The following is a 27,947-nucleotide window of genomic DNA, read 5'->3' on the forward strand; positions in this document are numbered from 1 at the left end:
TTCATTTTTTGACTAGCACTTGCTTATTTACTGTGACTTTTTTACAACAGAGTATTTTTTGACCTCTCTGTGCGCTTTTATGTTTTCAAATATTGCTGCATATGCAGCATCAATAGTAGGGGTAAAATCCCGCAGCGGAACCCGCAGGGCAAACCGCGATAAATCTGCAGGGATAACCGCAGCGGGTTTGCCCTGCAGATTTATCAAATCCGCTGCGGGAGAACCCGCAGGGACAGGACGCTATTTGTGAACATAGCCTTAGAGTTGTAGCAGAAATGCTGCCGATGACCCTCAGGGCTTGCCCTGTACATTCATAGTAAGGGGGAATTCTCACTGCAGGTCTTATTGAAGACATGACTGCAACTGAATTAGTACCATTCATTTCAGTAATGGGACAGAACTTTCTGCCACGAAGCCTTTAGCCAAAACAGAACATACCATAAAGTGACATCTGCTGTAAAAATCTGCAGGACAAATTGACACACAGGTAATTTAAAATTGTGTGCTTAAAGGGATTTTCCCACTAGCAAAGTTAATTTTAAAGTTGATTTTAAACCATACATCTTGGAATAATAATTTCCTCAGTTGGAAGTGTTTATACAAATTGTTCCAGTGCTGAGATAATCTTATAAATGCACCCCTGCTGTGCACTCTGTATAGCAGGGGCACATTTATTATAAAATTCTCAGCTCAGGAACATTTTATTTAACCCCTTAACGACCAGAGATATTTTTGTTTTTGCATTTTTGTTTTTTGCTCCTTTTTCTCAGAGCCATAACTTTTTTAAATATTTTTTTGGTCAAAATGACCATGTAAGGCTAGTTTCACATTTGCACTTAAATCCGCAGCGTTTAAAACGCATCCGCAAGTGGTGGAAACGCAGCGTTTTTTTCCTATCGCCACGACAGCACCCACAACGAGAGAGGGGATCCGCCCACCTTCCGGACAGGAACCTACAGGTTAAAAAGGGGCGGTCCCCCTCGCCCTCCAGTTTGGGTTCCTGTCCGGACGGCGGGAGCCTACAGGTCGTTTTTCACCTTCCCGGGTCCGCCAAGCCTCTGTGCGGTGTCCAGGTGGGAACGGCAGAGTCGGGGGCCCGGAAGCAGCGTCAGGGGAAGTTCTGTGTCCAGCTTCCCCCCTCGTCTGGCAAGGAGCGGCTGAACGCTGAAGTGGCGTTCCCAGGGGAAGGCACGCCGCCCTGGGTCGTCCACACGCGCGCGACACTGCGGGAGCAGGTCGGCGCTTATGACCCGGAAGTGAACCAACGACTTCCGGAGGAGGCCGGGAGGAGGAGCGCGGGACCTTTGAAAAGAAGGCAGCGCTTGGTGAGTGGTGTGCGGCGATATGTCTTCCACAGGAGACGCCGAACACCGAAAAGGAGAGCAGCAAAGGAGCAGCAGCAGATGTCAGAGTGGAGATGTGGCACGCGGGCAGCAGGATCCTGGCACGCCACATCGCACCTCACCCCCTCAGAAACCGGTACTCTAATTTCATCAGCAGTGGTGAGTGTTATATCTGAGCCACTGGCTGATACAATTGTCTTCTATACTATGTTTTATTATAGGGGAAGAAGGTCTCAAAATCCAAACATAAGCAGTGTGCATTATGCATGGAACCACTACCTGACACCTATGTAAAGAAATTATGTCAGACGTGTATATGCCGCACGTTAGAGGAAGAGGCCCCCCTTCGTGTATCGGATTTGAGGGAAGTTATCAGGGAAGAGATAAAATCTTCTCTTAAATCTAAACGGCAGGAGAAGATTAGTATGGAATTGGTATCCGATTCCAGCCCTTCGTTGCAGGAGGGTGAGTGCTCGGAGAGTTCATCACCATCCTCCTCAGATGAGGAAGGAAGGCCTTGCTTTGCCACAGATAATATGGAGGCTTTAATTAAGGCAGTCCGTGCGACGATGGGTGTAGCTGAGAGTAAAGAGCCTAAGACAACCCAGGAAATCATGTTCGCAGGGCTGAGCCAGAGAAGTCGCAAAGCTTTCCCGGTAGTAGAGACCATTAAAGATCTGGTCAAACGGGAGTGGGACAAGCTGGATAAAGGGTTCTTACCTTCGGCCGCAAAAAGAAGGTACCCCTTTGAGGATGACACCTTATCCCAGTGGATGAAGATCCCAAAAATAGATGCGGCAGTAGCCTCTACCTCGAAAACAGGCTCGCTACCATTGGAGGATGTAGGACTCCTTAAAGATCCTTCAGACAGGAAGGCTGACATGCTCCTTAAGAAGGTGTGGGAAGCATCATCTGGAGCCTTTAAGCCCGCAATCGCAGGCACCTGTACGGCAAGATCAGTTATGGTCTGGGTGACTCAGCTGGAGGAGCAGCTTAAAGCAAAAGTACCCAGGGATAAATTGTTAAACTCCCTGTCTCAGGTCAGGGAAGGAGCGGCTTATCTAGCGGATGCATCGATTGATTCCCTGAAATTGGCTGCAAGATCGGCGGGTCTCTCAAACGCAGCCCGACGGGCACTTTGGCTGAAGACCTGGAAGGGGGATGCTCAGGCAAAAACTAAATTGTGCTCCATTCCATGTAGGGGTGAGTACCTATTCGGCCCGGTGCTGGATGACATCCTGGCAAAGGCAGAAGACAGAAAGAAGGGATTCCCTAAAACATTTAATCCCACTTTTAGGAATGCCTTCCGGAGACGCATGCCCTTCAGAAGATTCCAGTCAGACCAGCAGGGAAATAATCGCGACTGGGAAACATCGGATCAAAAGAAGAAAGGTGGATACTATAAGAACCCTCCATCTTTCTCAAGACGTAGACGTAATTACAGATAAAACTGATCTACCAGTAGGGGGAAGACTAAAGTTCTTCTCAGAAAGATGGGAAAAGATTACTTCTAGTGCCTGGATAATGGGGGTGGTTGAGTCGGGATTAAAATTAGAATTTTTGAGAACTCCACCAAATCATTTTGTGATAACATCACTGGACACTCCGGCCCAACAACAGGCCTTAGAATTAGAGATTCAACAATTGCTTACAAAGCGAGTTATTGAAGAAGTACCAAAACATCAGGAGAAGACGGGCTTTTATTCTCCGCTATTCTTAATCTCTAAACCTGATGGGTCCTTTAGGACTATCATAAATTTACGAAAATTGAATAGATATCTTCAGTACCACGCTTTTAAGATGGAATCCATTAAGTCAACAACTAAGCTTTTGTTTCCTAGGTGCTACATGTCGGTCTTGGATCTAAAAGATGCGTACTACCATCTTCCAGTTCACAGAAATCACCAGCAATTCCTCAGGATGGCAGTATGGGTAAACCATCAGATTAAACATTTCCAATATTTGGCAATGCCCTTTGGCCTGTCCATGGCACCTAGAATTTTTACTAAAGTTATCTCGGAAGTAATGGCCCATATTAGGGAAAAGTGAACCCTTGTAGTGCCCTATCTAGATGATTTTTTGATAATTGGAAATTCAATTGCTTAGTGTACATGTAGGGTAAATGCCATAATATCATCCCTACAGGAACTCTGTTGGATAGTCAACTGGAAAAAATCAAAACTAGAACCCACAAGACGTCAGACCTTTCTAGGAGTTCTGCTAGACTCAGAAGACCAGTCATCCTTCCTACCAGAAGAGAAGAAGCAGAAGATTATTCAAAGAATCAGGGCTGTAAGGAAAACTCCAAACTTAAGTCTAAGAGACGCAATGTCTCTACTAGGATCTTTAACCGCGTGTATATCGGCAGTGAGATGGGCTCAGGTTCACACTCGAATGCTTCAATACGAGGTTCTTCAAGCGGAGAAAGATCTTCATGGTGCTATGAACAGAAAATTCGATCTATGACCCGCCACTCTTCACGATCTAAAATGGTGGCTCGATCTGGCACATCTGTCAAAAGGGGTTCTCTGGACCATCACTCCGAACAATGTAATTACAACAGATGCCAGTCCGTTCGGTTGGGGAGCCCATATGGAGGACATTCTGACCCAAGGGCAATGGTCGATTCAAGAATCCCAGTATTCCTCAAATCTAAGAGAGCTTGTGGCAGTCAAACAGGCTCTTCTTTGCTTACTACCATCCCTGAGGAATGCACATGTACAGATACAAACAGACAATATGACTGTGGTAGCCTATATCAATCATCAGGGGGGGACAAGATCTCGATCCCTAATGACCACTACAGCACAGATATTGTCTCTGGCCGAGAATCACTTACAATCCCTGTCGGCAGTTCACATAAAAGGAGAACTCAATATAGAGGCGGACTATCTCAGTCGCCATTCCCTTCGTCAGGGAGAGTGGTCCCTAGACCAACAGGTATTCGATCAAATAGTCAATCTGTGGGGTGTACCGATAATAGACCTATTTGCTACGAGAAAGAACAGGAAGGTCAGGAGGTTCGCATCCTTACACATGGCAGACCAACCATTCATAGTGGATTCCCTTCGTGTCCGTTGGGACCTCCAGCTGGCTTATGCCTTTCCTCCTATGTGTCTGATTCCGATAGTTCTCAGGAAGATCCGGGAAGAAGGAGCCAGAGTGATCCTAATCGCCCCCTTCTGGCCCAGGAGGCCTTGGTTCTCTCTCCTCAGAACGATGTCAGTGACGGATCCCTGGGTGTTGCCAGTGGTTCCGGAGCTCCTTTCTCAAGGTCCGTTTCGTCATCCAAATTTGGAGACTCTTCACTTAACGGCTTGGAACTTGAGAGGGAGCTTCTGAAGGAGAGGGGGTTCTCCAATGCTTTAATTAATACCTTATTGAAAAGCAGAAAGGAGATTACTACAAAGATCTATACAAAAATTTGGAAAAAATTCCTTATGTTTCATCAGCAACCATTAGGAGATAAGGCTCCGATTTCAGCTATTCTAGAATTCCTTCAGAAAGGCTGGGAATTGGTTTAGCAGTCAACACTCTAAGAGTTCATGTTTCAGCCTTGGGAGCTCTATATAACAGTGATATAGCTGGTAATAGATGGGTTGCTAGATTTATTAAGGCATGTCAGCGTTCGAACCCAATCCATATTGTAAGAATACCCCCTTGGGATTTAAATTTGGTTCTTGAGGCATTGACTGAACCTCCGTTCGAGCCATTAGACTCTATTTCTATAAAAAATTTAACCTTAAAAACAGCTCTACTCTTAGCCTTAACATCTGCCAGGAGGGTCAGTGATATACACGCGTTATCAGTAGATCCTCCCTATCTAATAATTCTCCAGGATAAGATTGTCCTAAAACCCGATCCTGCATATTTACCAAAAGTAGCAACTAAATTTCATAGAAGTCAGGAGATTTATTTACCATCTTTCTATGAAAATCCAGGTTCAGAAGAGGAGAAAAAATATCATACTCTAGATGTAAAGAGGGCGATATTAGAATACCTGGATAGGACACAAAGCTGGAGACAGAGTAGGGCTCTGTTTGTTTCTTTCCAGAATCAGAAAAAAGGTTCTGGGGTCACGAAGAGCTCTATCGCTAGATGGATTAGAGAAGCAATATGTCTTGCCTATTCTGCCAGGGGAGTAACACCACCAGAAGGCATCAGGGCGCACTCCACTCGGGCCATGGCATCATCCTGGGCGGAGAAGGCAGATGTCCCCATTGAAATGATATGTAAGGCGGCAACTTGGTCATCACCTTCCACCTTTTATAAGCACTATCGCCTTGATCTATCTGCTAATTCCAGCTTACAATTTGGCCGTTCAGTACTTAGTGCTGTAGTCCCTCCCAGTTAAATAGTCTTTGAAAGTCTCTCGTTGTGGGTGCTGTCGTGGCGATAGGAAAACCGGTTTTTACGTACCGGTAATAGGATTTTACAGAGTCCACGACAGCACCCATACATTCCCCCCCGTATTTAGTTACTTATTCCTGCACTCTGTTGGAAGGTGTGCCTTAAAGATCACTCTTTAGAGGTGGTGGTATTTAGTAATGTTTAAGATAATATTGTCATGTACTGATTTATTGGCTTTATCCCTTGTACTCTGGAACACAAACTGGAGGGCGAGGGGGACCGCCCCTTTTTAACCTGTAGGTTCCTGTCCGGAAGGTGGGCGGATCCCCTCTCTCGTTGTGGGTGCTGTCGTGGACTCTGTAAAATCCTATTACCGGTACGTAAAAACCGGTTTTAGATGCATGCGTTGTCGCATGCGGTTAAAGAAACGCCGCATTTGTATGCATTTACATGCGTTTTTTTCCTGCGTTTGTGTTTCTGGTGCGCATGATGAGAAATTTCACAAGAGAAAAATCAAGATAACCAGACACCGCCAATGGGACTACAGAGGGCGTGTATTATGATGAAACGCGGAACGGTATAATGGCCCCCCAAAAGAAATTCATGAATAGCTGGTTTTTGTTCATTCTGCTTCACAAAAATCGGAATAAAAAGTGATCGAAAATGTTACCAATAAAAATGTCCACTCGTCCCGCAAAAAACAAGACCTCACATGACTCTGTGGACCAAAATATGGAAAAATTGTAGCTCTCAAAATGTGGTAACGCAAAAAATATTTTTTGGAATAAAAAGCGTCTTTTAGTGTGTGACAGCTGCCAATCCTAAAAATCCACTAGAAAACCCCTCTATAAATAGAAATCAAACCCCCTTCATCAACTCCTTAGTTATGGAAAAATTAAAAAAATTTAAAAAATGTATTTATTTCCATTTTCCCATTAGGGTTAGGGCTTGAATCCCTTTATCACCTTGATGGTGGGGGGTGGCTTATCAGTGTCTAGACTTGTTTTTCTCTATTGAAACGCATGCATTAAAAAACGCAACCAAACGCATGTGCTTAAAAACGCATGCGTTTACATAGACAGCAATACGTTTTTTTGACGCAAACCTTGCGCAATCGAACGCATGCGTTTCCTGGCGGCAAATGACACCTCTAGAAATTACTACATGTTGCATTTCCGCGCCAAGACGCAAGCATCGAAACGACGCATGTGTCGTCAAACGTGGCAAAACGCGAACAAAGAAAAACCGCATGCGTTTTTAATGTTAAATATAGGAAAACACGACGCATGCGTTTATATGCAGCACAAACGCTGCGGCAAAAAACGCAAATGTGAAACCAGCCTTAGGGCTTGTTTTTTGCAGTTCCAGTCGTACTTTTTTAACGACTCCATTGGTCTTACTATGTCTTCTACTCGAAAACGGGGAAAAAAATTCCAAGTGCAGTTAAATTGCAAAAAAGTGCAATCCCACAGTTTTTGTGTTTTTGTTCCCCCCCCCCCCCCACAGTGTTCACTAAATGCTAAAAGTAACCTGACATTTTGATTCTCCATGTCATTACGAGTTCCTGGACACCAAACATGTCTAGGTTTTTTATTTGTGTGCGAAAAAAATTCCATTTGTTAAAGAAAAAAAAAAATTGTGCCATTTTCTGATACCCATAGCGTCTCCACTTTTCGTTATCTCGGGTTGGGTGAGGGCTTATTTTTTGCATGTCGAGCTGATGTTTTTAATGATACCATTTCAGTGCAGATACATTCTTTTGATCGCCAGTTACTGCATTTTAATATAATGTTAATGCAACCAAAAAAAGTAATTCTGGCGTTTTTAATTTTTTCCTCGTTACGCAGTTTAGCGACCGGGTTAATTTTTTTTCAATATTGATGGGACGATTCGGAACGCGGCGATACCAAATGTGTCTCGCGGCGATACCAAATGTGTCTTGATTTTTTTTTTATGTTGAATGGGGCGAAAGAGGGGTGATTTGAACTTTTATATATTTTTTTTAATTTTAAAACTTTTTTTTTTTTTTTACTTTTTGCAAGCTTCAATAGTCTCCATGAGAGACTAGAAGCTGCACTTCTCTGATCGGCTCTGCTTCATACAGGCAATGATCACAAATGGGCGGATTTCCGGTGCGATTGCCAGAAGCGAATGTTAAATGCCGCTGTCAGTTTGATAGCAGCATTTAATGGTTAATAGAGGTGGTTGAATCGCGATTCCACCTGCAGCTGTTCCGGGCACATGTCAGCTGTTCAAAACAACTGACATGTGACTGGAAAGATGTGAGCTCACCGCCTGAGCCCACATCAAAGGGAGTAGTAAGGCAAACTGGGATAAGTAAGAGCACTCAATAGGGTTTTAAATGTTTAAAACACATGAACCAACGTGGACCTGCTCACCTGTTGGTGTTGCAACAAAGCAACATGTAATAAACGCATGTACCAGTGTACCAGCTGCTGCAAGACACGAGTCCAAAGGACGTAGAGAAAGAACATATCCGTGTAAAGTGTCACTGGATGCACTGCTGAAAATTTTATTAAGCGAATATTATCCTTAGAAGCTTTATTTTATCAGGTTTACAAAGTCAACGCATTTTGAGGTCCGCACAGGTCTAGGTTTTTGTCCTGATGAAAGGGTCCTGTGCTGACCTCGAAACGTGTTGACTTTGTAAACCTGTTAAAATAAAGTTTCTAAGGATAATATTAATTTCATTCAATTATCAGCAGCTCATCCAGTGACACTTCACCTGGATATGTTCTTTCACATTAAGGCTATGTGCACATGTTGCGGATTAGGCTTAGGAATTTCTGGTGCGGATTCTGCCTCCTGGCAGAAAACACACCTGCCGATTTGTCGCGTTTTTTGTGCGGTTCCGCAGCGTTTTTTGTGCATTTTTGCTGCGGTTTTCTTGCGGATTTGCTGCGTTTTTTACCCCTGCGGTTTTCTATAATGGAATGGGTACAAAAACGCTGCAGATTCACAAAAAAGAAGTAATATGCTACTTCTTTTAAACCGCAGCGTTTCCGCAGCTGATTTTCCGCAAAGTGTGCACAGCATTTTTTTTTTCTCATTGATTTACATTGTACTGTAAATCAATTGCGGATCTGCAGCGTTCCTGCACCTCAAAAAACGCTGCGGATTCGCAGAGAATCCGCAACGTGTGCACAAACCCTAAAGTGAGGGAGTCCGACATCGGCGTACATTTACACCTGATGTCGGAAAAGGTTTAAACACATCCAATTGTGGAAACTATTATTATTTCAAGATCTATGGATTAAAATGAACGTTCATGGGAAAACCTCTTCACCCCGAAGCCTGTTTTCACTTTCATGACCAAGCCAAATTTTACAATTTTGACCACTGTCACTTTATGAGGTAATAACTCTGGAGCGCTTTTATGGATCCTGCTGATTCTGAGACTGTTTTCTTGTGACATATTCTACTTCATGTTAGGCTGGTTTCACACATAAGTGTCTCCGGTACGTGTGGTGACAGTTTTTACATGTACTGGAGACACTGACACACGTAGACCGATTCAAATGAATGGGTCTGTGCACATACCTTTTTTTTTTTTTTTCTCACGGACCGTGTATCCAAGTGACACACGTAGACATGTCCGTTTTTGTGCAGCTGCATGGATCACACGGACCCATTCAAGTCAATGAGTCCGTGTAAACACGTACCGCACACGGATGTCGGCTGTGTGATGCATCAGTATCACACGGACGGCCAACGGGGAACAAGCGGTACAGTAAGCCATGTTCCCCATCGGCTGGAGCTGAAGCCGCCTCTCGTCATTCTCCCCTGCTCTGCCAGTGATCGGCGCAAGCATAGGAGATTGATATCCAGGCGATGACATCAGGTGGGGGCTTTTGGGACTCTTACCCCCGTCATCCGACACCTGCTGCCTCTAATAACAGTGACAGCAGGAGCGGAAGATGGGGGTATTCCACAGCTGCAGCCTGCGATCTAACTAAATAAATTAATGAAAAACCCGACTTGGGTTCCTCCCCTGTTTCCTTGACCAACCAGGCAAAACTCACAGCTGGGGGCTTCAACTCCCAGCTGTCAGCTTCAGCAAGCTTGGTTATCAAGAATGGAGGGGTCCTCATGTTATTTTTTTAAATTATTTAAATAACTAAAATTAACGAAAAACAAACAAAAAAATAAAATACTAGGCCTAGATAACTGGCACTTCCAATATTAACACATCCCATAAATGAACACGGAAGTAAACGCCAAAATGAAAAAAGACTATAGAAATGTTATTTCAACATCAAGTTACCGTATATACTTGAGTATAAGCCGATTATCAGCCCAAATTTTTGGGCTGAAAGTGCCGCTCCACGCTTATACTTGAGTCATGGTCGTCGGCGGGTGAGGGGGAGAGAGGACTGTCGCATACTCACCTGCTCCTGGCGCCCCTGATGCGGTCCCTGCCTGTCCCATGGTCTCCGGGAGCCGGCTCTTTCTTCCTCTGTTCAGCGATCACATGGTACCGCTCATTAAAGTAATGAATATGGACTCCACTCCTATAGGGGTGGAGCAGCATATTCATTCCCGTAATGAGCGGTACCATGTGACCGCTGAACAGAGGATGAAGCTGCCGGCTCCCGGAGACCATCTGTCTGGAAGAAGCTGCCAGGGACCACGCCGGGTGCCACTCCGTCTTCCCGTCCTCTTGCAGTGACCAGGTCAGAGGGCGCGATGACGTATTAGTGTGCGCGCCGCCCTCTGCCTGAATAGTCAGTGCGGAGAGACGGGATGCTGAGGGGCAGCTAGCAAGGAGAGGTGAGTGTCATTTTTTTTTTTATATTGAAACATTGAAACCCCCCACAAGTGACACCATTTTGGAAAGTAGACCCCCTAAGGAACTTATCTAGATGTGTTTTCAGCGCTTTGACCCACCATGGGCTTCACAGAAGTTTATAATGCAGAGCCGTAAAAATAAAACAAAAATTTTTTTCCCACAAAAATTATTTTTTAGCCCACAGTTTTGTATTTTCCCAAGGGTAACAGGAGAAATTGGACCCCAAAATGTGTTGCCCAGTTTGTCCTGAGTGCGATGATACACAATATGTGGGGGGAACCACTGTTTGGGAGCATGGGAGGGCTCGGAAGGGTAGGAGCGCCATTTGGAATGCAGACTTAGATGGAATGGTCTGCAGGTGTCACATTGCGTTTGCAGAGCCCCTAATGTACCTAAACAGTAGAAACCCCCCACAAGTTACCCCATATTGGAAACTAGACCTCCCAGGGAACTCGTCTAGATGTGTTGTGAGAACTTTGAACCCCCAAGTGTTTCACTACAGTTTATAACGGAGAGCCGTGAAAATAAAAAATCTTTTTTCCCCACAAAAATTATATTTAGCCCCCAGTTTTGTATTTTCCCAAGGGTAACAGTAGAAATTGGACCCCAAAAGTTGTTGTCCTATTTGTCCTGAGTACGCTGATACCCCATATGTTGGGGTAAACCCTTGTTTGGGCACACGGGAGAGCTTGGAAGGGAAGGAGCACTGTTTTACTTTTTCAACGCAGAATTGGCTGGAATTGAGATCGGACGCCATGTCGCGTTTGGAGAGCCCCTGATGTGCCTAAACAGTGGAAACCCCCCAATTATAACTGAAACCCTAATCCAAACACACCCCTAACCCTAATCCCAACAGTAACCCTAACCACACCTCTAACCCTGACACTCCTCTAACCCTGACACACCCCTAACCCTAATCCCAACCCTATTCCCAACTGTAAATGTAATCTTAACCCTAACTTTAGCCCCAACCCTAACCCTAACTTTAGCCCCAACCCTAACCCTAGCCCTAACCCTAGCCCTAACCGGAAAATGGAAATAAATACACTTTTTTTTTATTTTTCCCTAACTAAGGGGGTGATGAAGGGGGGTTTGATTTACTTTTATAGCGGGTTTTTTAGCGGATTTTTATGATTAGCAGCCGTCACACACTGAAAGATGCTTATTATTCCAAAAAATATTTTTTTGCGTTACCACATTTTGAGAGCTATAATTTTTCCATATTTTGGTCCACATAGTCATGTGAGGTCTTGTTTTTTGCGGGACGAGTTGACGTTTTTATTGGTAACATTTTCGGGCACGTGACATTTTTTTTATTGCTTTTTATTCCGATTTTTGTGAGGCAGAATGACCAAAAACCAGCTATTCATGAATATCTTTTGGGGGAGGCGTTTATACCGTTCTGCGTTTGGTAAAATTGATAAAGCAGTTTTATTCTTCGGGTCAGTACGATTACAGCGATACCTCATTTATATAATTTTTTTTATGTTTTGGCGCTTTTATACGATAAAAACTATTTTACAGAAAAAATAATTATTTTTGCATCGCTTTATTCTCAGGACTATAACTTTTTTTTTTTTGCTGATGCTGTATGGTGGCTCGTTTTTTGCAAGACAAGATGACGTTTTCAGCGATATCATGGTTATTTATATCTGTCTTTTTGATTGCGTGTTATTCCACATTTTGTTCGGCGGTATGAGAATAAAGCGTTTTTTTGCCTCGGTTTTTTTTTCTTTTCTTACGGTGTTTACTGAAGGGGTTAACTAGTGGGCCAGTTTTATAGGTTGGGTCGTTACAGACACGACGATACTAAATATGTGTACTTTTATTGTGTTTTTTTATTTAGATAAAGAAATGTATTTATGGGAATAAACAATAATTTTTTTTTTCATTATTTAGGAATAATTTTTTTTTTTTTTTTACACATTTGGAAATTTTTTTTTTACTTTTTTACTTTGTCCCAGGGGGGGACATCACAGATCGGTGATCTGACAGTTTGCACAGCACTCTGTCAGATCACCGATCTGACTTAGAGCAGTGCAGGCTTCACAGTGCCTGCTCTGAGCAGGCTCTGTGAAGCCACCTCCCTCCCTGCAGGACCCGGGTCCGCGGCCATCTTGGATCCGGGCCTGCTGAAGGGAGGGAGGTAGGAAGACCCTCGCAGCAACGCGATTACATCGCATTGCTGCGGGGGCTCAGGGAAGCCCGCAGGGAGCCCCCTCCCTGCGCGATGCTACCCTGTACCGCCGGCACATCGCGATCATGTTTGATCGCGGTGTGCCGGGGGTTAATGTGCCGGGGGTGGTCCGTGACCGCTCCTGGCACATAGTGCCGGATGTCAGCTGCGATAGGCAGCTGACTCCCGGCCGCGATCGGCGGCGCTCCCCCCGTGAGCGCTGCCGATCGCATATGACGTACTATCCCGTCGGTGGTCATAGGGCCCCACCCCACCTCGACGGGATAGTACGTCTAATGTCAGAAAGGGGTTAAAGGGAAGGTGCCACCAGTTTTCTTGTATTTTGTTTTTTTGTGAAATTAAGCTTAAAATAGTAATTAAAATGTATTAATGCAATGTTTGCACTGTTTGCAAACATTTCTATATGAAAAATATTATATATTTTTCTACAAATATACATATTTACCACTAGGGGGAGCATTTTCCGTTTTAGACCTCAAGCAGATATAGTAAGATTTAGCAGCTCTGCCCCAGGGATATTAGACCACCCAAAAGGGGAGGGAAATGGTGATGTCAGCAGTTACTGCCCCAATTTTGCTGCTAACCGTAAGAATGAAGAGCAGAATCACAGGGCAGCACCATTTTGTGTGTGACTGCCCTGTGACCTGCTATCACCAGCAGTTACTGCATCAGAGGCACAGCTTGTTTACAGAGGAGCAGAACACAGTGGGCTCAGCAGCATTTTTTGTGAATAACATTCTTGCCATTCCCCTTCCCCCACCTTAAAGGGAACCTGTCACCTGAATTTGGCGGGACTGGTTTTGGGTCATATGGGCGGAGTTTTCGGGTGTTTGATTCACCCTTTCCTTACCCGCTGGCTGCATGCTGGCTGCAATATTGGATTGAAGTTAATTCTCTGTCCTCCGTAGTACACGCCTGTGCAAGACAAGATTGCTTTGCGCAGGCGTGTACTATGGAGGACAGAGAATGAACTTCAATCCAATATTGCAGCCAGCATGCAGCCAGCGGGTAAGGAAAGGGTGAATCAAACACCCGAAAACTCCGCCCATATGACCCAAAACCAGTCCCGCCAAATTCAGGTGACAGAGTCCCTTTAATCCCTGTCCTGTCAGCTGCCCTGCTCTCTCTCCAGGTGTCACCTCCCTCTCTGCAGGCTGTGAGTGCAGCTTACTGGAGATCACAGGGACTGTGTGTGAGGGGGGAGGGGGAGACACAGCAGGAGAAGCACACAGGGAGGGCAGCATGTGAGGAGCAGAGGATGTGTGCCTGCCTGGAGTAGAGAGGAGCAGTGAGGGCTTCTTCTGTCCTGCGATAGAGAGCACAGGGCTATAATAAAATGGCAGCTATTCACACCTACAGCAGTGAATTGTGCAGCCCACAGAGGCGTGCCCAGCTCACTGCTAATGTTGCTACGTTAGAGATAGGTCAGCGCTGGTCTATTATCTCCTATGTCCATGGGGTGCCGTAATCTGACACTGATTTTGCCCTGCTACTGCTGCAAAACCAAGATGTCAGCCCCCAGTGCATTCTTTAAGAGACAATATTGTTATGCTCCAGGAAGACATCCAGGCCTCTCTTGAACCCCTTGACTGAGTTTGCTATCATCACCTCCTCAGGCAAGAAATTCCAGACTTTCACTGCCCTAACAGTAAAGAATCCTCTTCTCTGTTGGTGGAAAAACCTTATCTCCTTCAGATGCAGAGAATGCCCCTTTGTGACTGTCACCTTCCTTGGTATAAACAGATCCTCGAAGAGATATTTTTATTGTCCCCTTATATACTTATACTAGCTGAAGAGCCCGGCGTTGCCTGGGCATAGTAAATATCTGTGGTTAGTTATAGCACCTCACTTCTCTTATTTTCCCATCACGCCTCTCATTTTCCCCCTCACATCTCTCATTTTCTCCCTCACTCCTCTCATTCCCCCCTAACACTTGTCATTTCAACCTCACATCTGTCATTTTCTGATCACTCCACTATTTTTCCTCACTCCTCTCATTTTGCACTCACACCTTTCCATTTTCACCTCACACCTCTCATTTTCACCTCATTACCTCAGTATATACATGTTTGTCATCTCCCTTATATATAGTATACATCTGTATGTCATCTCCTGTATATAGTATATACCTGCATGTCATCTCCCCTGTATATAGTATATACCTGCTGTGTGTCATCTCCCCTATATATAGTATATACCTGTATGTCATCTCCTCCTGTATATAGTATATACCTGTGTCATCTCCCCTGTATATAGTATATACCTGCATGTCATCTTCTATATATAGCATATACCTGTATGTCATCTCCTCCTCTATATAGTATATACCTGTGTCATCTCCTATATATATGTACCTGTATGTCATCTCCTCCTCTATATAGTATATACCTGTGTCATCTCTCCTGTATATAGTATATATCTGTGTGTCATCTCCCCTGTATATAGTATATACCTGTGTGTCATCTCCTCCTGTATTAGACCTCGTTCACACGTTATTTGCTCAGTATTTTTACCTCAGTATTTGTAAGCTAAATTGGCAGCCTGATAAATCCCCAGCCAACAGGAAGCCCTCCCCCTGGCAGTATATATTAGCTCACACATACACATAATAGACAGGTCATGTGACTGACAGCTGCTGTATTTCCTATATGGTACATTTGTTGTAGTTTGTCTGCTTATTAATCAGATTTTTATTTTTGAAGGATAATACCAGACTTGTGTGTGTTTTAGGGCGAGTTTCGTTTGTCAAGTTGTGTGTGTTGAGTTGCGTGTGGCGACATGCATGTAGCGACTTTTGTGAGATGAGTTTTGTGTGGCAACATGCGTGTAGGAACTTTTTGTGTGTCGAGTTGCATGTGACAGGTTAGTGTAGCAAGTTGTGTGCAGCAAGTTTTGCGCATGGCGAGTTTTGCGTGTGGCGAGTTTTATGTGTGGTGCCTTTTGAGTATGTGCAAGTTTTGTGTGAGGCAACTTTTGCATGTGTTGCAACTTTTGTGCATGTGGCAATTTTTCCGCGTGTGCAAGTTTTGCGTGTGGCGAGTTTTCCATGAGGTGAGTTTTGCACTTGTGGCGAGTTTTGCAAGAGCCTAGTTTTTGCATGTGGCAAGTTCTGCGCGTGGCGACTTTTGTGTTTTAACTTTTATGTGGCGAGGTTGGTGTATGTGTGGTGAAATGTGTGCTGAGGGTAATATGTGTTCAAGCACGTGGTAGTGTGTGGCGCATTTTGTGTGTGTTCATATCCCCATGTGTGGTGAGTATCCCATGTCGGGGCCCCACCTTAGCAACTGTACGGTATATACTCTTTGGCGCCATCGCTCTCATTTTTTAAGTCCCCCTTGTTCACATCTGGCAGCTGTCAATTTGCCTCCTACACTTTTCCTTTCATTTTTTCCCATTATGTAGATAGGGGCAAAATTGTTTGGTGAATTGGAAAGCGCGGGGTTAAAATTTCACCTCACAACATAGCCTATGACGCTCTCGGGGTCCAGACGTGTGACTGTGCAAAATTTTGTGGCTGTAGCTGCGACGGTGCAGATGCCAATCCCGGACATACACACATACACACACACACATACACACATTCAGCTTTATATATTAGATATGGTTATTAGATTGCCCCTCAGTCGTCTTTTTTCTAGATTAAATAATCCTAATTTTGCTAATCTCTCTGGGTATTGTAGTACACCTATCCCCTTTATTAATTTTGTTGCCCTCCTTTGTACTCGCTCTAGTTCCATTATACACTGATTAAGGAACACATGAATTCCACTACACTTCTAAAAACTAGGTACTTTGTGAACTTTGATGGAGGTTCCCTAGCTCTGGTGTCTCGGCTCTCTATGATCCTAACCAGACCTCAAATGAATCTGTCTGGAAAAGATGAGTGGATAAGGGTGCAGGGCCCAGGAGGCAGCCACACCCTACAAAGCAGTAAAACCTAAATCAAAGCCAGCACTCCTAAAGGAATTAAACGGTTGTCCACTACTCGTACATCCCCTTCTTAAAGCGAACCTGTCACCACGTTTCTGTCCAACCAGCTAAAAATATAATTTTATTCACTGTCAGCTATGCATTCCCTAAATACTTATGTAACCCCCCTCCCCATGTTTCACCCATAAAAACCTTTTATATTTCTTCCGCTATGTATGCTAATAGGGTTTGTCTGGTCCGATGGGTATGGCTTCGGTTCACTCACTCCACGCCTCTCCTCGTCTGCTGCACGCAGTCCTTGATGTGGATAGCGCATATCGCTGTAAGATATTGCGCTCACACAGTCAAATGGTTTCTTACGCGTGCACACTTCTGCTTTTCAGCTTTGCCCATAGTTGGGCAAAGCATACTGCGCACAGGCGAGAAACCATTGGACTGCGCGGGTGCGATATCGCACAGCGATTTACGCTATCCACATCAATGACTGCGTGCAGCAGCCGAAGAGAGGCATTGAGAGAGTGAACCGAAGCCACACCCATCGGACCAGACAGACCCTATTAGCATACATCGCGGGAGAAATATAAAAGGTTTTTATGGGTGATGCATGGGGAGGGGGGGATTAAATAAATGTTTAAGGAATGCATAGCTGACACTGAATACAATGAAATTTTTAGCTGGTAGGACAGAAAAGTGGTGACAGGTTCACTTTAAATGCTATATTCCCCAATGAAGAATAAAAAGCACATCCTCCTAATTTGCCACCACTTAACTTAGATGTCTCGAGTTCTCATCTGGAGGAAGTGTGAATAAAGCAGCCTTTTCAGCAGGGCTGTGGAGTCGGATTCATAGAGTCTTGAGTCAGAGCCCATTTTGGTGGAGCCTGTCTCATGGAAATTGAGTCATGGAGTAAGAGCTTTATCTTACAGACTCCATAGCACTGTTTAGTAGGAGTCCCGTGACATAACAATGCCACACGATTCCTTGCAGCCCAGCACAGGAGGTGAGCATCTTCTCTTTATTTTACAATAGGGAATACAACATTTAAAGGAGCTTTCTGAATAGTGGGACTTCCACCAATTTGGAAAATAAGGACTCTGTTCTCTCTCAATGAGAAGACCATGTATTTATATAACGTTACACCGAAGATTCTAATCCTTTTTCATTTAACAGTGTGTACCCGGAAACCTTTGAAGAATTTTTGTGCAATGTGGAGTTGCCCCCAAATTTTCAGTTTTTTTGTCAGCTCCGCAAACTCTTTGAAAAGTTGACTGGAGTACATCTTGTCTCAGTGTAATGTGCATACTGCTTCATTAATTTGGCACATCTTACTCCAGCTGACTTCATATCTAGGTGGGCATACAAAATGCCAACCTTGAATCATCGGCCCCTCTGGGTATTAGTGTAACAGTCATGTTACAGCTACCTCTCAGTCATGGTCTCCTTCCAAGAATGTTAAACAGTGGTCAGGGGACCCCGTTCTCTGATAAGAGGAACCCAGAGACTTATTGTAAGTACAGCTTTAGCATTTACCACTTTCTGTTTCTAAGCCTTATGCCACTCTTTTGTCTGACATGAAATCTACAAACAGAAAAATATTTCTGTCCAGATAGTTGGGGGGCTCAGAATGGGCGAAGCTTGTGTGCTGATCTTTTGTCTTCTGTTCCCTAGCTAAAGTAGATTCATGAATAAATACGATATAATTTACAATATAATTTACCAAATGTATTTGATTTCTATATTTTATCAGAATTGCCAGACCCTAAGGATCCAGGAGCTTGTCCACCTGAAGCATTTTTAAGCCGCCAACAACCTCAAAGGAAAAAGGTCCCAGTTCAGAAGTTGGCTAAGCAAGATAAAGTCCCTGTTGCACAAGACCATTCCTCATCCATTAAACAAAATAATACTACAGAAAACTTGCCTGGTTCAACCCAAGTCACCAAACCACTAGAAGAAACACCAAAGCAACCAGTTGTGGACAACAAAGAAACGACATCAGAGTCACCTAGTATGAGGGCAAAGGAGGATGAAGAACTGTCAAAAAAAGATGTGGAACTGTTAGTAAGTCTTTTTCCTTTATATGTACACAAATACAAATTAATAAAAAATTGTATACGATTCTAGTCAAAATATTGGTAACTCCTGTTCATATAATGGTTTTCTATTTTTATTGGGATGTGCAAATTGTAGATTCAGAATAAAAGCGGCAAAACCACTAAAAACAAGTTGTAAAGTAACACGTGAAACAAACTAGAATATGTGTAAAACATTAGATTCCTCAAAGTAGGGCCTCTTAATCTAACTTTGCATCCCCTTGGCATTCTCTCAAGCAGCTTCACCTGGTTGTCACCTGGAATAGCTTCCGATGAACAGGGCTGCCTCATCAAGCGTTTTTGTGGCATCACTGGATTTCAGAATGTATTTGCGATCCTCAGGTGTGTTGGCACATGGATCCATACAGTACTGAGCCCTATCCCACAACTGTTTTTAGGGTGCAGACAGACAGCTGTATTTCTTGTGCGAGGATTGCGTTGCAGTGCACGGACTGGTCCGGCACCTCTCGTGACCTGAGCATGACAACGTGATGTAATTCTGTGCAGCTGTCACTCCTAGGTCAGTAGAGCTGGATTGCAGTCCCAGGATTGCAATGCGATCCTCACACAAGAAATACCGCCTTCTGTCTGCACCCTAAGGCAGAATATAGCAAGAGTCTGTCAGCTAAAGAAAGAGAAAAAAGTCAATCATTACTTTATGATGTGACAGTGAATCCAGAAAATTTCTAGAACCTTGATGGAATCTTTAAGTGTATTTATGAAAACTATGATCCTTACCAGACCTTTAAGCTACGTAAGGGCTATGTGATGGAGAGGGATGTAGTTCTGTATCAGGTGACATGACCTTCAGAATTGCGCTACCTCAACACAACCGAGATGTTTAGGAGAAGTTGAATGACAGAGTGAAGGCAAACCAGCTCTACATGTCTGGGAATTTCTTGAACACCGTTGGAAGGATATTCCAGGTTACAATCTACTGAAGCTGCTTGATAAATTGAGAAGAGTGTGTAAAGTTATTGTTACGGGGAAGCGGGGTCAGTGGGTGCTCTTGTCCGCTGGCCCGGCTGTCGCCCGCTCTATCTCCCAGTGGTCAATACACTACACAGACAACACAGGGTTAAGGTAAAACAGGGTGGCAATACTTTATTGAACCACAGCACACAATAGCAAACAGCATTCCCAACATGCCTGGAATTGTATGGGTACATGGGCGCATATAAAATATCACTGCGTCTCCACGTATTTCTAGTATGACACGATGTCAGAGCTCCCAGGGTCGCTACTCCATCTGTGGATGAATGCACAGAGAAGGGGTAACGACAAGCATAGGGAGATGACCAAGAACTGTCCATAGAGTCCATACAAGGTCCAAAGCCAGTTGACATGATATTAGAGCTCCCAGGGTCGCTACTCCATCTGTGGATGAACGCACAGAGAAGGGGCAACGACAAGCATAGGGAGATGACCAAGAACTGTCCATAGAGTCCATACAAGGTCCAAAGCCAGTTGACACGAGAGTCACCACCTGTCTTATCGGACCATCTCCATGGAACCAGGCGACCAGCGGGTCCCAACCCTGGTTTTCTCCAAACATATCCATGGTGCAGAGATGGTCACTGGATCAGATCCTTCCAACCGGAGCCGAAAACCCCTAGGTTGTATCCTATAGAATCCTAGACCAGTGTCCCTCGTGATGGTGCCATGATGAATTGGCTGCAGTCCTTTCTTCTGTCTGTTTGTGTGGTTTGCAGAATGTCTTGCTGGTAGCTCTGTGTACTTCAGTCTCCCAGGATGTGAACGCTGAGTCAATTTATACCCAAGGCATGTAAGCTTTTTTTAGAATTATCCAAAAAAGTAACTCCGGCACACAATAAAAGTCAATATGATTCACATATGAATTTATTGGAAATTCCCATAACGTTGCAAATGACGTTTCAAATGACGTTTATCCATTTAAAGAAAAAAGATTAACACCACATACGTAGTGAGAAAAAGGAGGCAATAGTATTCATCACTTCACAGGTAATTATTTCGACGTTTCGGCTTATGAGCCTTTTTCAAGAAAACCTGTACATGTATCAGTGACGGAGGTCCGGCCGTGCAAAGTCCTTAGTGCGGACCTCGCACGGCCGGACCCCCGTCACTGATACATGTACAGGTTTTCTTGAAAAAGGCTCGTAAGCCAAAACGTCGAAATAATTACCTGTGAAGTGATGAATACTATTGCCTCCTTTTTCTCACTACGTATGTGATGTTAATCTTTTTTTCTTTAAACGGATAAACGTCATTTGAAACGTCATTTGCAACGTTATGGGAATTTCCAATAAATTCATATGTGAATCATATTGACTTTTATTGTGTGTCGGAGTTACTTTTTTGGATGTTTCTATTTTTCTCCTGAGCTCCTAATCAGGGTAGTGAGCACCTCATTTTCTATATACTTATTTTTAGAATTACCCAGGGTCTTTCAGTCCAACATCAAGATAAGGTAAACAATGGTGAGCTTAACCCACTCAATGTACAGTCACTATTACAGACGTACACAGTATGTTAGATAGTATGTCAGTGGGCAGTCTGTCTTTTTGACCCACCAGACATAAACACTTAAATTCACAAGCCAATATACAGATAAAAAAACTGTTCTTTTGTTTATGCAAAAACGTAGCTGTCTGGGTAATTAAGATACAATCTGGTTTCTTAAAAGTTATCATCAGAGGAAAATGGAGATGCTTTGAATGATCTAATGTTTAACACATTCTGGTTTGTTTTGCATGTTTCTTTACTCTTTGTTCCTGTATGTGTCCCATCATAGTTTTTCCGCCTTCAGTCTGTATCTACAAACAGGTGTATGCAAATGTTACAGGTACTGTATATATGGCGCGCATAAGTATATTTATTTTGCAGAATTTTGTAATTGATGTTGTGACAGGGCAACAGAGTAGAACATGTTACATATGTTTCCTGTGCTTTTGGTATACTGCTCTGTAGATGAAGTGTTGACGCTGTACAAGGTTGGATGCAGCAGGAAATCCCCTGTCCATAAACCTGGACGGTAAAAAGGGTTAAATGGGATTCTGGCACTAGGTTTTCTCAATATAAGCTAAAGCCATCAACATTATTGACACTTAAAGCAGTCTAGCAACCTGTATTTAAGTCCCCATCCACTCTGCATATCCCCAAAAATACCTTTTATAATCCTTCCATAAAGGGCGATGCAGTAGAGAGAGCGTTGCTGGTCTTGCTCAGCGCCTCCTTTAAACTCCTAATCGCAGTCTTCCTGCCCTGCTTTGTGTGGATCACTAATAATATATCATCCACGCAGCTCCCCCAAACAAACCAGCATAAGAAACAGTGTAACAGCAGGAGATAAGGGGCTGGCTGACATACTACAGGAAGTTTGGATGCTGGTCCAGTTTTTATTGCACAATACACTAAGGGTATGTGTCCACGGGCCGGATTACATCCGGATTAGCTGCGGATTGAACGCTGCGCACAACTGCAGCGTCCAGATGTTACAGCATTTTATGAAATCCCGTCTCCACTATGTGTGCGGCCTTGCGTTTACGGACATGCGGCCCGTCTTTTTATATCGCAGCATGTCTGTTTGCCTTGCGGCGATGCTCCGTCGCCGCAAGGTAAATAACAGGGTCCTATGTATAGGGTGCGGCGATTCCGGATGTGTGCAATGAACACATCCAAAATCATCGCTCGTACAGAAGGGGGCGGCACTTTGGGCGGAGTGGGTTTTCTGCTCTGTCCAAAGCGCCGACAATCCGGACCGTGGACACGCACTCTAAAGGGTGATATGTAACACTGACCTCTACATCCAGAATTGTAATAAAGGGTAGCTGACTGGTGCTGTAACCATGGTTGTGGAGTCGGTAAGCCAAACCACCGACTCTGACTCAGACTCCTCCATTTCCCTGATTTCCGACTCCATAGCACTGGTCACTACTGAGCATGTACATAAAGTGCAGCACAGATTCATATCTGCTAAAAGCAGTGATCCTTAGACCAGGAACAGAACATACATTTATAGGAAATTTCATAGCTTTTCCAAATTTTTATGAAAACATTTACTGCAAATCCTGTACTGAACCCAATTTATTATATATTTTAGGAGTGGAGTCGCTCCATTTTATACTTACTCTGACTTCACCAAAATCGACTCCCACTCATAGCGCTGACTGTAACATCAGGGATGAGAAGACCCAGAATAGCTTCTCTGTTACTGTTCCAATGCTGAAATGAATGTTTCAGAGCAATGTGGGAGCACGCTCTCTAGACAGCTAATGAGGGTGTAGTGAGCGTTGCAGAGAAGAGCACCCCCTACAGCTTGGGTAGCATGGTGCTTGCACTTACTGTGTGGGCGGTGAAAAGGATGATGGGTTTTGTTAGTAAAAATAAAAAATCACAGGAAGCTGCCTAAACTGATAGAAGAGACTGTAAAGGAGTGAAAATCCTCAAAGGGAAGATATTAAAAAGAAAAAAAAACTTTCATATTACAATACAGCACAGATCAGATTATTAAAAAATAATTCAACAGGTGAGAAGCTTTTTAAACCTACTATCCGGTTTATCTTTATTGTCTCTTTTGTCAAAGTGTATGTTTTGCAGTTGCCGGCTTGTCTACCTTTTCTCACGGATTATAACAAGCTACTATACCAGCAGTCTCCTTGCTGTACAGTGTCTGATCTCCTTGTACTGACTCATTCAGTCACGTGTTTTTGATCCTTGTGCTCTCAATATCCCAGACAGCTTGCATAGATCAATGCACTTGAATAGGTAGTTCAGATAATTTATGGTCTGCGTCTAGAAAATTGGAGTCTCCCATTAACTTCAATTGCTGCGTAAAAATAACAAATTCCATACCGCCATCATCTGTGTGGCAAAATTTTTTAATGGATTCATTGCAAATATTAGCATAGGATCTGAATTTGGCCTTGTATAATTTTTTTTTCAGTGTATAAAATTAAATGCCAGAAACTTATATACAGATCTGAAAAATGGACATACAGATGGCAGAGTTGACCAATTGTTCTTTTTATCTAGAGAAAAATTGAACAATTTTACATGCATCTGTCTAAACTCTGTTTTAAGCTAGTAGTATATAAGAATTTACTTCTTCGGATAAAAAAGGTATGTGAGGAGGCAGAGCTGGCAGGAGGAGAGAGAACTGAAGACTGAACACTGATAAGACAGTAAGTGTGTCTGACTCCCTGCATCAAAACTTTGGTCATAGATCACAGCCCTGCCCTAGTGGAGCCAGCTATAAAGATGCTGAGGAGCAACTATTGAGGTAAATACTTTCCTTAGAATCTTTTAGACCACAATTTACAGTTCCACAGCATGGAGTGCTACAACATCTGTAAGCAAATGTTTCCATTATTTTTTTATTGTAGTAGATAATATATTTTGCTTTACAATTAATCCTAGAGGTAAACTTTTTGTTCTGTTCTCAAATTTGTATTACCGTGATACATTAAAAATGACACTTACTGTAGCCTTTCTACCAACAGAAGAGAGAAAACTCGTTTGGAACAACTTCAACTAGAGCAGCGTTTAATGGAAGAAAAGAATAAACGCAAGAAAGCTCTACTTGCAAAAGCAATTGCTGAAAGGTGAAGCTCTTTCTTTGTTTCATATTACAGTGCCTTGCGAAAGTGTTCGACCCCTTAAACTTTTCAACCTTTTCCCACATATCATGCTTCAAACATGAAGATACCAAATGTACATTTTTGGTGAAGAATCAACAACAAGTGGAACACAGTTGTGAAGATGAACAAAATTTATTTATTTATTTTTTTAAAATTTTTGTGGAAAACTGAAAAGTGGGGCGTGCAATATTATTTGGCCCCTTTACTTTCACGGGGCAAACTCACTCCAGAAGTTCATTGTGGATCTCTGAATGATCCAATGTTGTCCTAAATGCCTAATGATGATAAATATAATCCACCTGTGTGTAATCAAGTCTCAGTATAAATGCACCTGCTCTGTGATAGTCTCAGGGTTTGGTTTGAAGCACAGAGAGCATCATGAAGACCAAGGAACACAGCAGGCAGTTCCGTGATACTGTTGTGGAGAACTTTAAAGCCGGACTTAGATACAAAATGTTTTCCAAAACTTTAAACATTCCAAGGAGCACTGTGCAAGCGATCATATTGAAATGGAAGGAGTATCATACCACTGCAAATCTACCAAGACCCGGGCGTCTTTCTAAACTTTCATCTCAAACAAGGAGAAGACTGATCAGAGATGCAGCCAAGAGGCCCATGATCACTCTGGATGAACTGCAGAGATCTACAACTGAAGTGGGACAGTCTGTCCATAGGACAACAATCAGTCGTACACTGCACAAATCTGGCCTTTATTTAAGAGTGGCAAGAAGAAAGCCATTTCTCAAAGATATCCATAAAAAGTGTTGTTTAAAGTTTGCAACAAGCCACCTGGGAAACACACCAAACATGTGGAAGAAGGTGCCCTGGTCAGGTGAAACGAAAATCGAACTTTTTGGCAGCAATGCCAAACGATATGTTTGGCATAAAGGCAACACAGCTCATCACCCTGAACACACCATCCCCACTGTCAAACATGGTGGTGGCAGCATCATGGTTTGGGCCTGCTTTTCTTCAGCAGGTACAGGGAAGATGGTTAAAATTGATGAGAAGATGGATGGAGCCAAATACAGGACCATTCTTGAAGAAAACCAGTTGGAGTCTGCAAAAGACCTGAGACTGGGACAGAGATTTGTCTTCCAACAAGACAATGATCCCAAACATAAAGCAAAATATGCAATGGAACGGTTCACAAATAAACGTATCCAGGTTTTAGAGTGGCCAAGTCAAAGTCCAGACCTCAATCCAATCGAGAATCTGTGGAAAGAGCTGAAAACTACTGTTCACAAACGATCTCCATCAAACCTCACTGAGCTTGAGATGTTTGACAAGGAAGAATGGGAAAGCATTTCAGTCTCTCGATGTTTAAAGGGAACCTGTCACCCCGAAAATCGCGGGTGAGGTAATCCCACCGGCATCAGGGGCTTATCTGCAGCATTCTGTAATGCTGTAGATAAGCCCCCGATGTTACCTGAAAAAGGAGAAAAAGACGTTATATTATACTCACCCAGGGGCGGTCCCGCTGCTGGTCAGGTCGGATGGGCGTCTCCGGTCCGCTCCGGCGCCTCCTATCTTCTTTCCATGACGTCCTCTTCTGATCTTCAGCCACGGCTCTGGCGCAGGCGTACTTTGCTCTGCCCTGTTGAGGGCAGACAAAGTACTGCAGTGTGCAGGCGCCGGGCCTCTGACCTTTCCGGCGCCTGCGCACTGCAGTACTATCCTCTGCCCTCAAGAGGGCAGAGCAAAGTACGCCTGCGCCGGAGCCGTGGCTGAAGATCAGAAGAGGACGTCATGGAAAGAAGATAGGAGGCGCCGGAGCGGACCGGAGACGCCCATCCGACCTGACCAGCAGCGGCACCGCCCCTGGGTGAGTATAATCTAACGTCTTTTTCTCCTTTTTCAGGTAACATCGGGGGCTTATCTACAGCATTACAGAATGCTGCAGATAAGCCCCTGATGCCGGTGGGATTACCTCACCCGCGATTTTCGGGGTGACAGGTTCCCTTTAAAGCTGATAAAGACATACCCCAAGCGACTTGCAGCTGTAATCGCAGCAAAAGGTGGCGCAACAAAGTATTAAGTTAAAGGGTCTGAATAATATTGCACGCCCCACTTTTCAGTTTTTGAATTTCCATAAAAATTTAAAATAACCAATAAATTTCGTTCGACTTCACAATTGTGTTCCACTTTCTTCACCAAAAATTTACATTTGGTTTCTTTGTTTGAAGCAAGATATGTGTGAAAAGGTTGAAAAGTTCCAGGGGGCCGAATACTTTTGCAAGGCACTGTATATTCCTTTATTTTTAGATTTTGCTTTTGTCCATAATAAAGTGAATACAAAAAAATATACATTGAAAACAATGTGTTTACACAAAGACCTGATTGAAGCAATAGTTGATGGCAAATGAGCCTTAATGAGCTTTTAAAATGAGCTTTAATGGGGATAAATGTAAGGTCATGCACTTGGGCAGAAGTAATAAGATGTATTACTATGTGCTTAATTCTAAAACTCTGGGCGAAACAGTCAATAAAAAAGAGTGTATGGGTGGATGACAAACTCACGTGTAGTGGCCAGTGTCAGGCAGCTGCTACAAAGGCAAATAATGGAATGCATTAACCCCTTTTTGCCATTGGACATACCATTCCGTCCATGTGGGGTGGGCCCTACTTCCCAAGGACGGAATAGTACGTCCAGCGCCATCAGCTGCGCCCACGGGGGGAGCACGGCCGATCGCGGCCGGGTGTCAGCTGACTATCGCAGCTGACATCCGGCACTATGTGCCAGGAGCGGTCATGGACCACACCCGGCACATTAACCCCCGGCACACTGCGATCAAACATGATCGCAGTGTTCCGGCGGTATAGGGAAGCATCGCGCAGGGAGGGGGCTCCCTGCGGGCTTCCCTGAGACCCCCGGAGCAACGCGATGTGATCGCGTTGCTGCGAGGGTCTCTTACCTCCTCCTCCCTGCAGCAGGCCCGGATCCAAAATGGCCGCGGCATCTGGGTCCTGCAGGGAGCAGGCGTCGGGAAGCCTTCAAAAGTGCACATCAGATCTGACACAGTGCACAGCAAAGTGTCCGATCAGCGATCTTACACTATAAGCCTACGTTCACATTAGCGTCATGCGACGCTGCGTCGCCGACGCAACGCACGACGGATCGGAAACGCACGCAAAAACGCACCATTTTTGACGCATGCGTCGAACGGATGCGTCGTAAAACGCAGCGTTTTTTGTGCGTTTTTTTTTGCGTTTTTCCAAAAAGCGCAGCGTTTTACGACGCATGCGTTGTCAAACAATGATGTTATCTTTCCACACAATTTAGTGTCTAGACACTAGATAACACCACCAATGAATAGAAGAGGGTGGGTCTAGTGTCTAGACAATAGATAATGCCACCAATGGGTAGATGAGGGTGGGTATTAATGTAATAGTGGTATATATACCCCGGCATAGATTATTTCCAACCATACAGCATCAAGATGGATCGTCCCATGGAGAGTATCTACCTCAATTTTGAGCTGGAATTAGCCCTTGCTATTGCTTATGCTATTGCCTGTCATGAACAGAGGAAAAGAGACAAACTACGGAGAAGGAGTCGTCGGCGTTTTTGGCTACACCCTATAGTGGAAGTCCGAGAGAGTCGTGGAG

General features: G+C 44.0%; 1 protein-coding gene across 4 annotated transcripts in view; it reads left to right on the forward strand.

Moving 5' to 3' along the window:
• The window catches only part of GORAB (golgin, RAB6 interacting), a 217,832-nt gene that overhangs the window by 29,522 nt on the left and 160,363 nt on the right, over positions 1-27,947 (forward strand). For 2 of the 4 annotated variants that reach the window (XM_069737146.1, XM_069737144.1), the window contains exons 2-3: positions 18,378-18,684; positions 24,201-24,302. In XM_069737146.1, the coding sequence (XP_069593247.1) occupies positions 18,378-18,684; positions 24,201-24,302 (409 nt within the window). Of the gene's footprint in view, positions 1-1,829; positions 5,576-18,377; positions 18,685-24,200; positions 24,303-27,947 lie in introns of those variants that run through there. The other 2 variants (XR_011315060.1, XM_069737145.1) reach the window with 2 other exon arrangements.

The sequence above is a fragment of the Ranitomeya imitator genome, chromosome 8 (assembly GCF_032444005.1).
Source record: "Ranitomeya imitator isolate aRanImi1 chromosome 8, aRanImi1.pri, whole genome shotgun sequence".
NCBI lineage: Eukaryota > Metazoa > Chordata > Amphibia > Anura > Dendrobatidae > Ranitomeya > Ranitomeya imitator.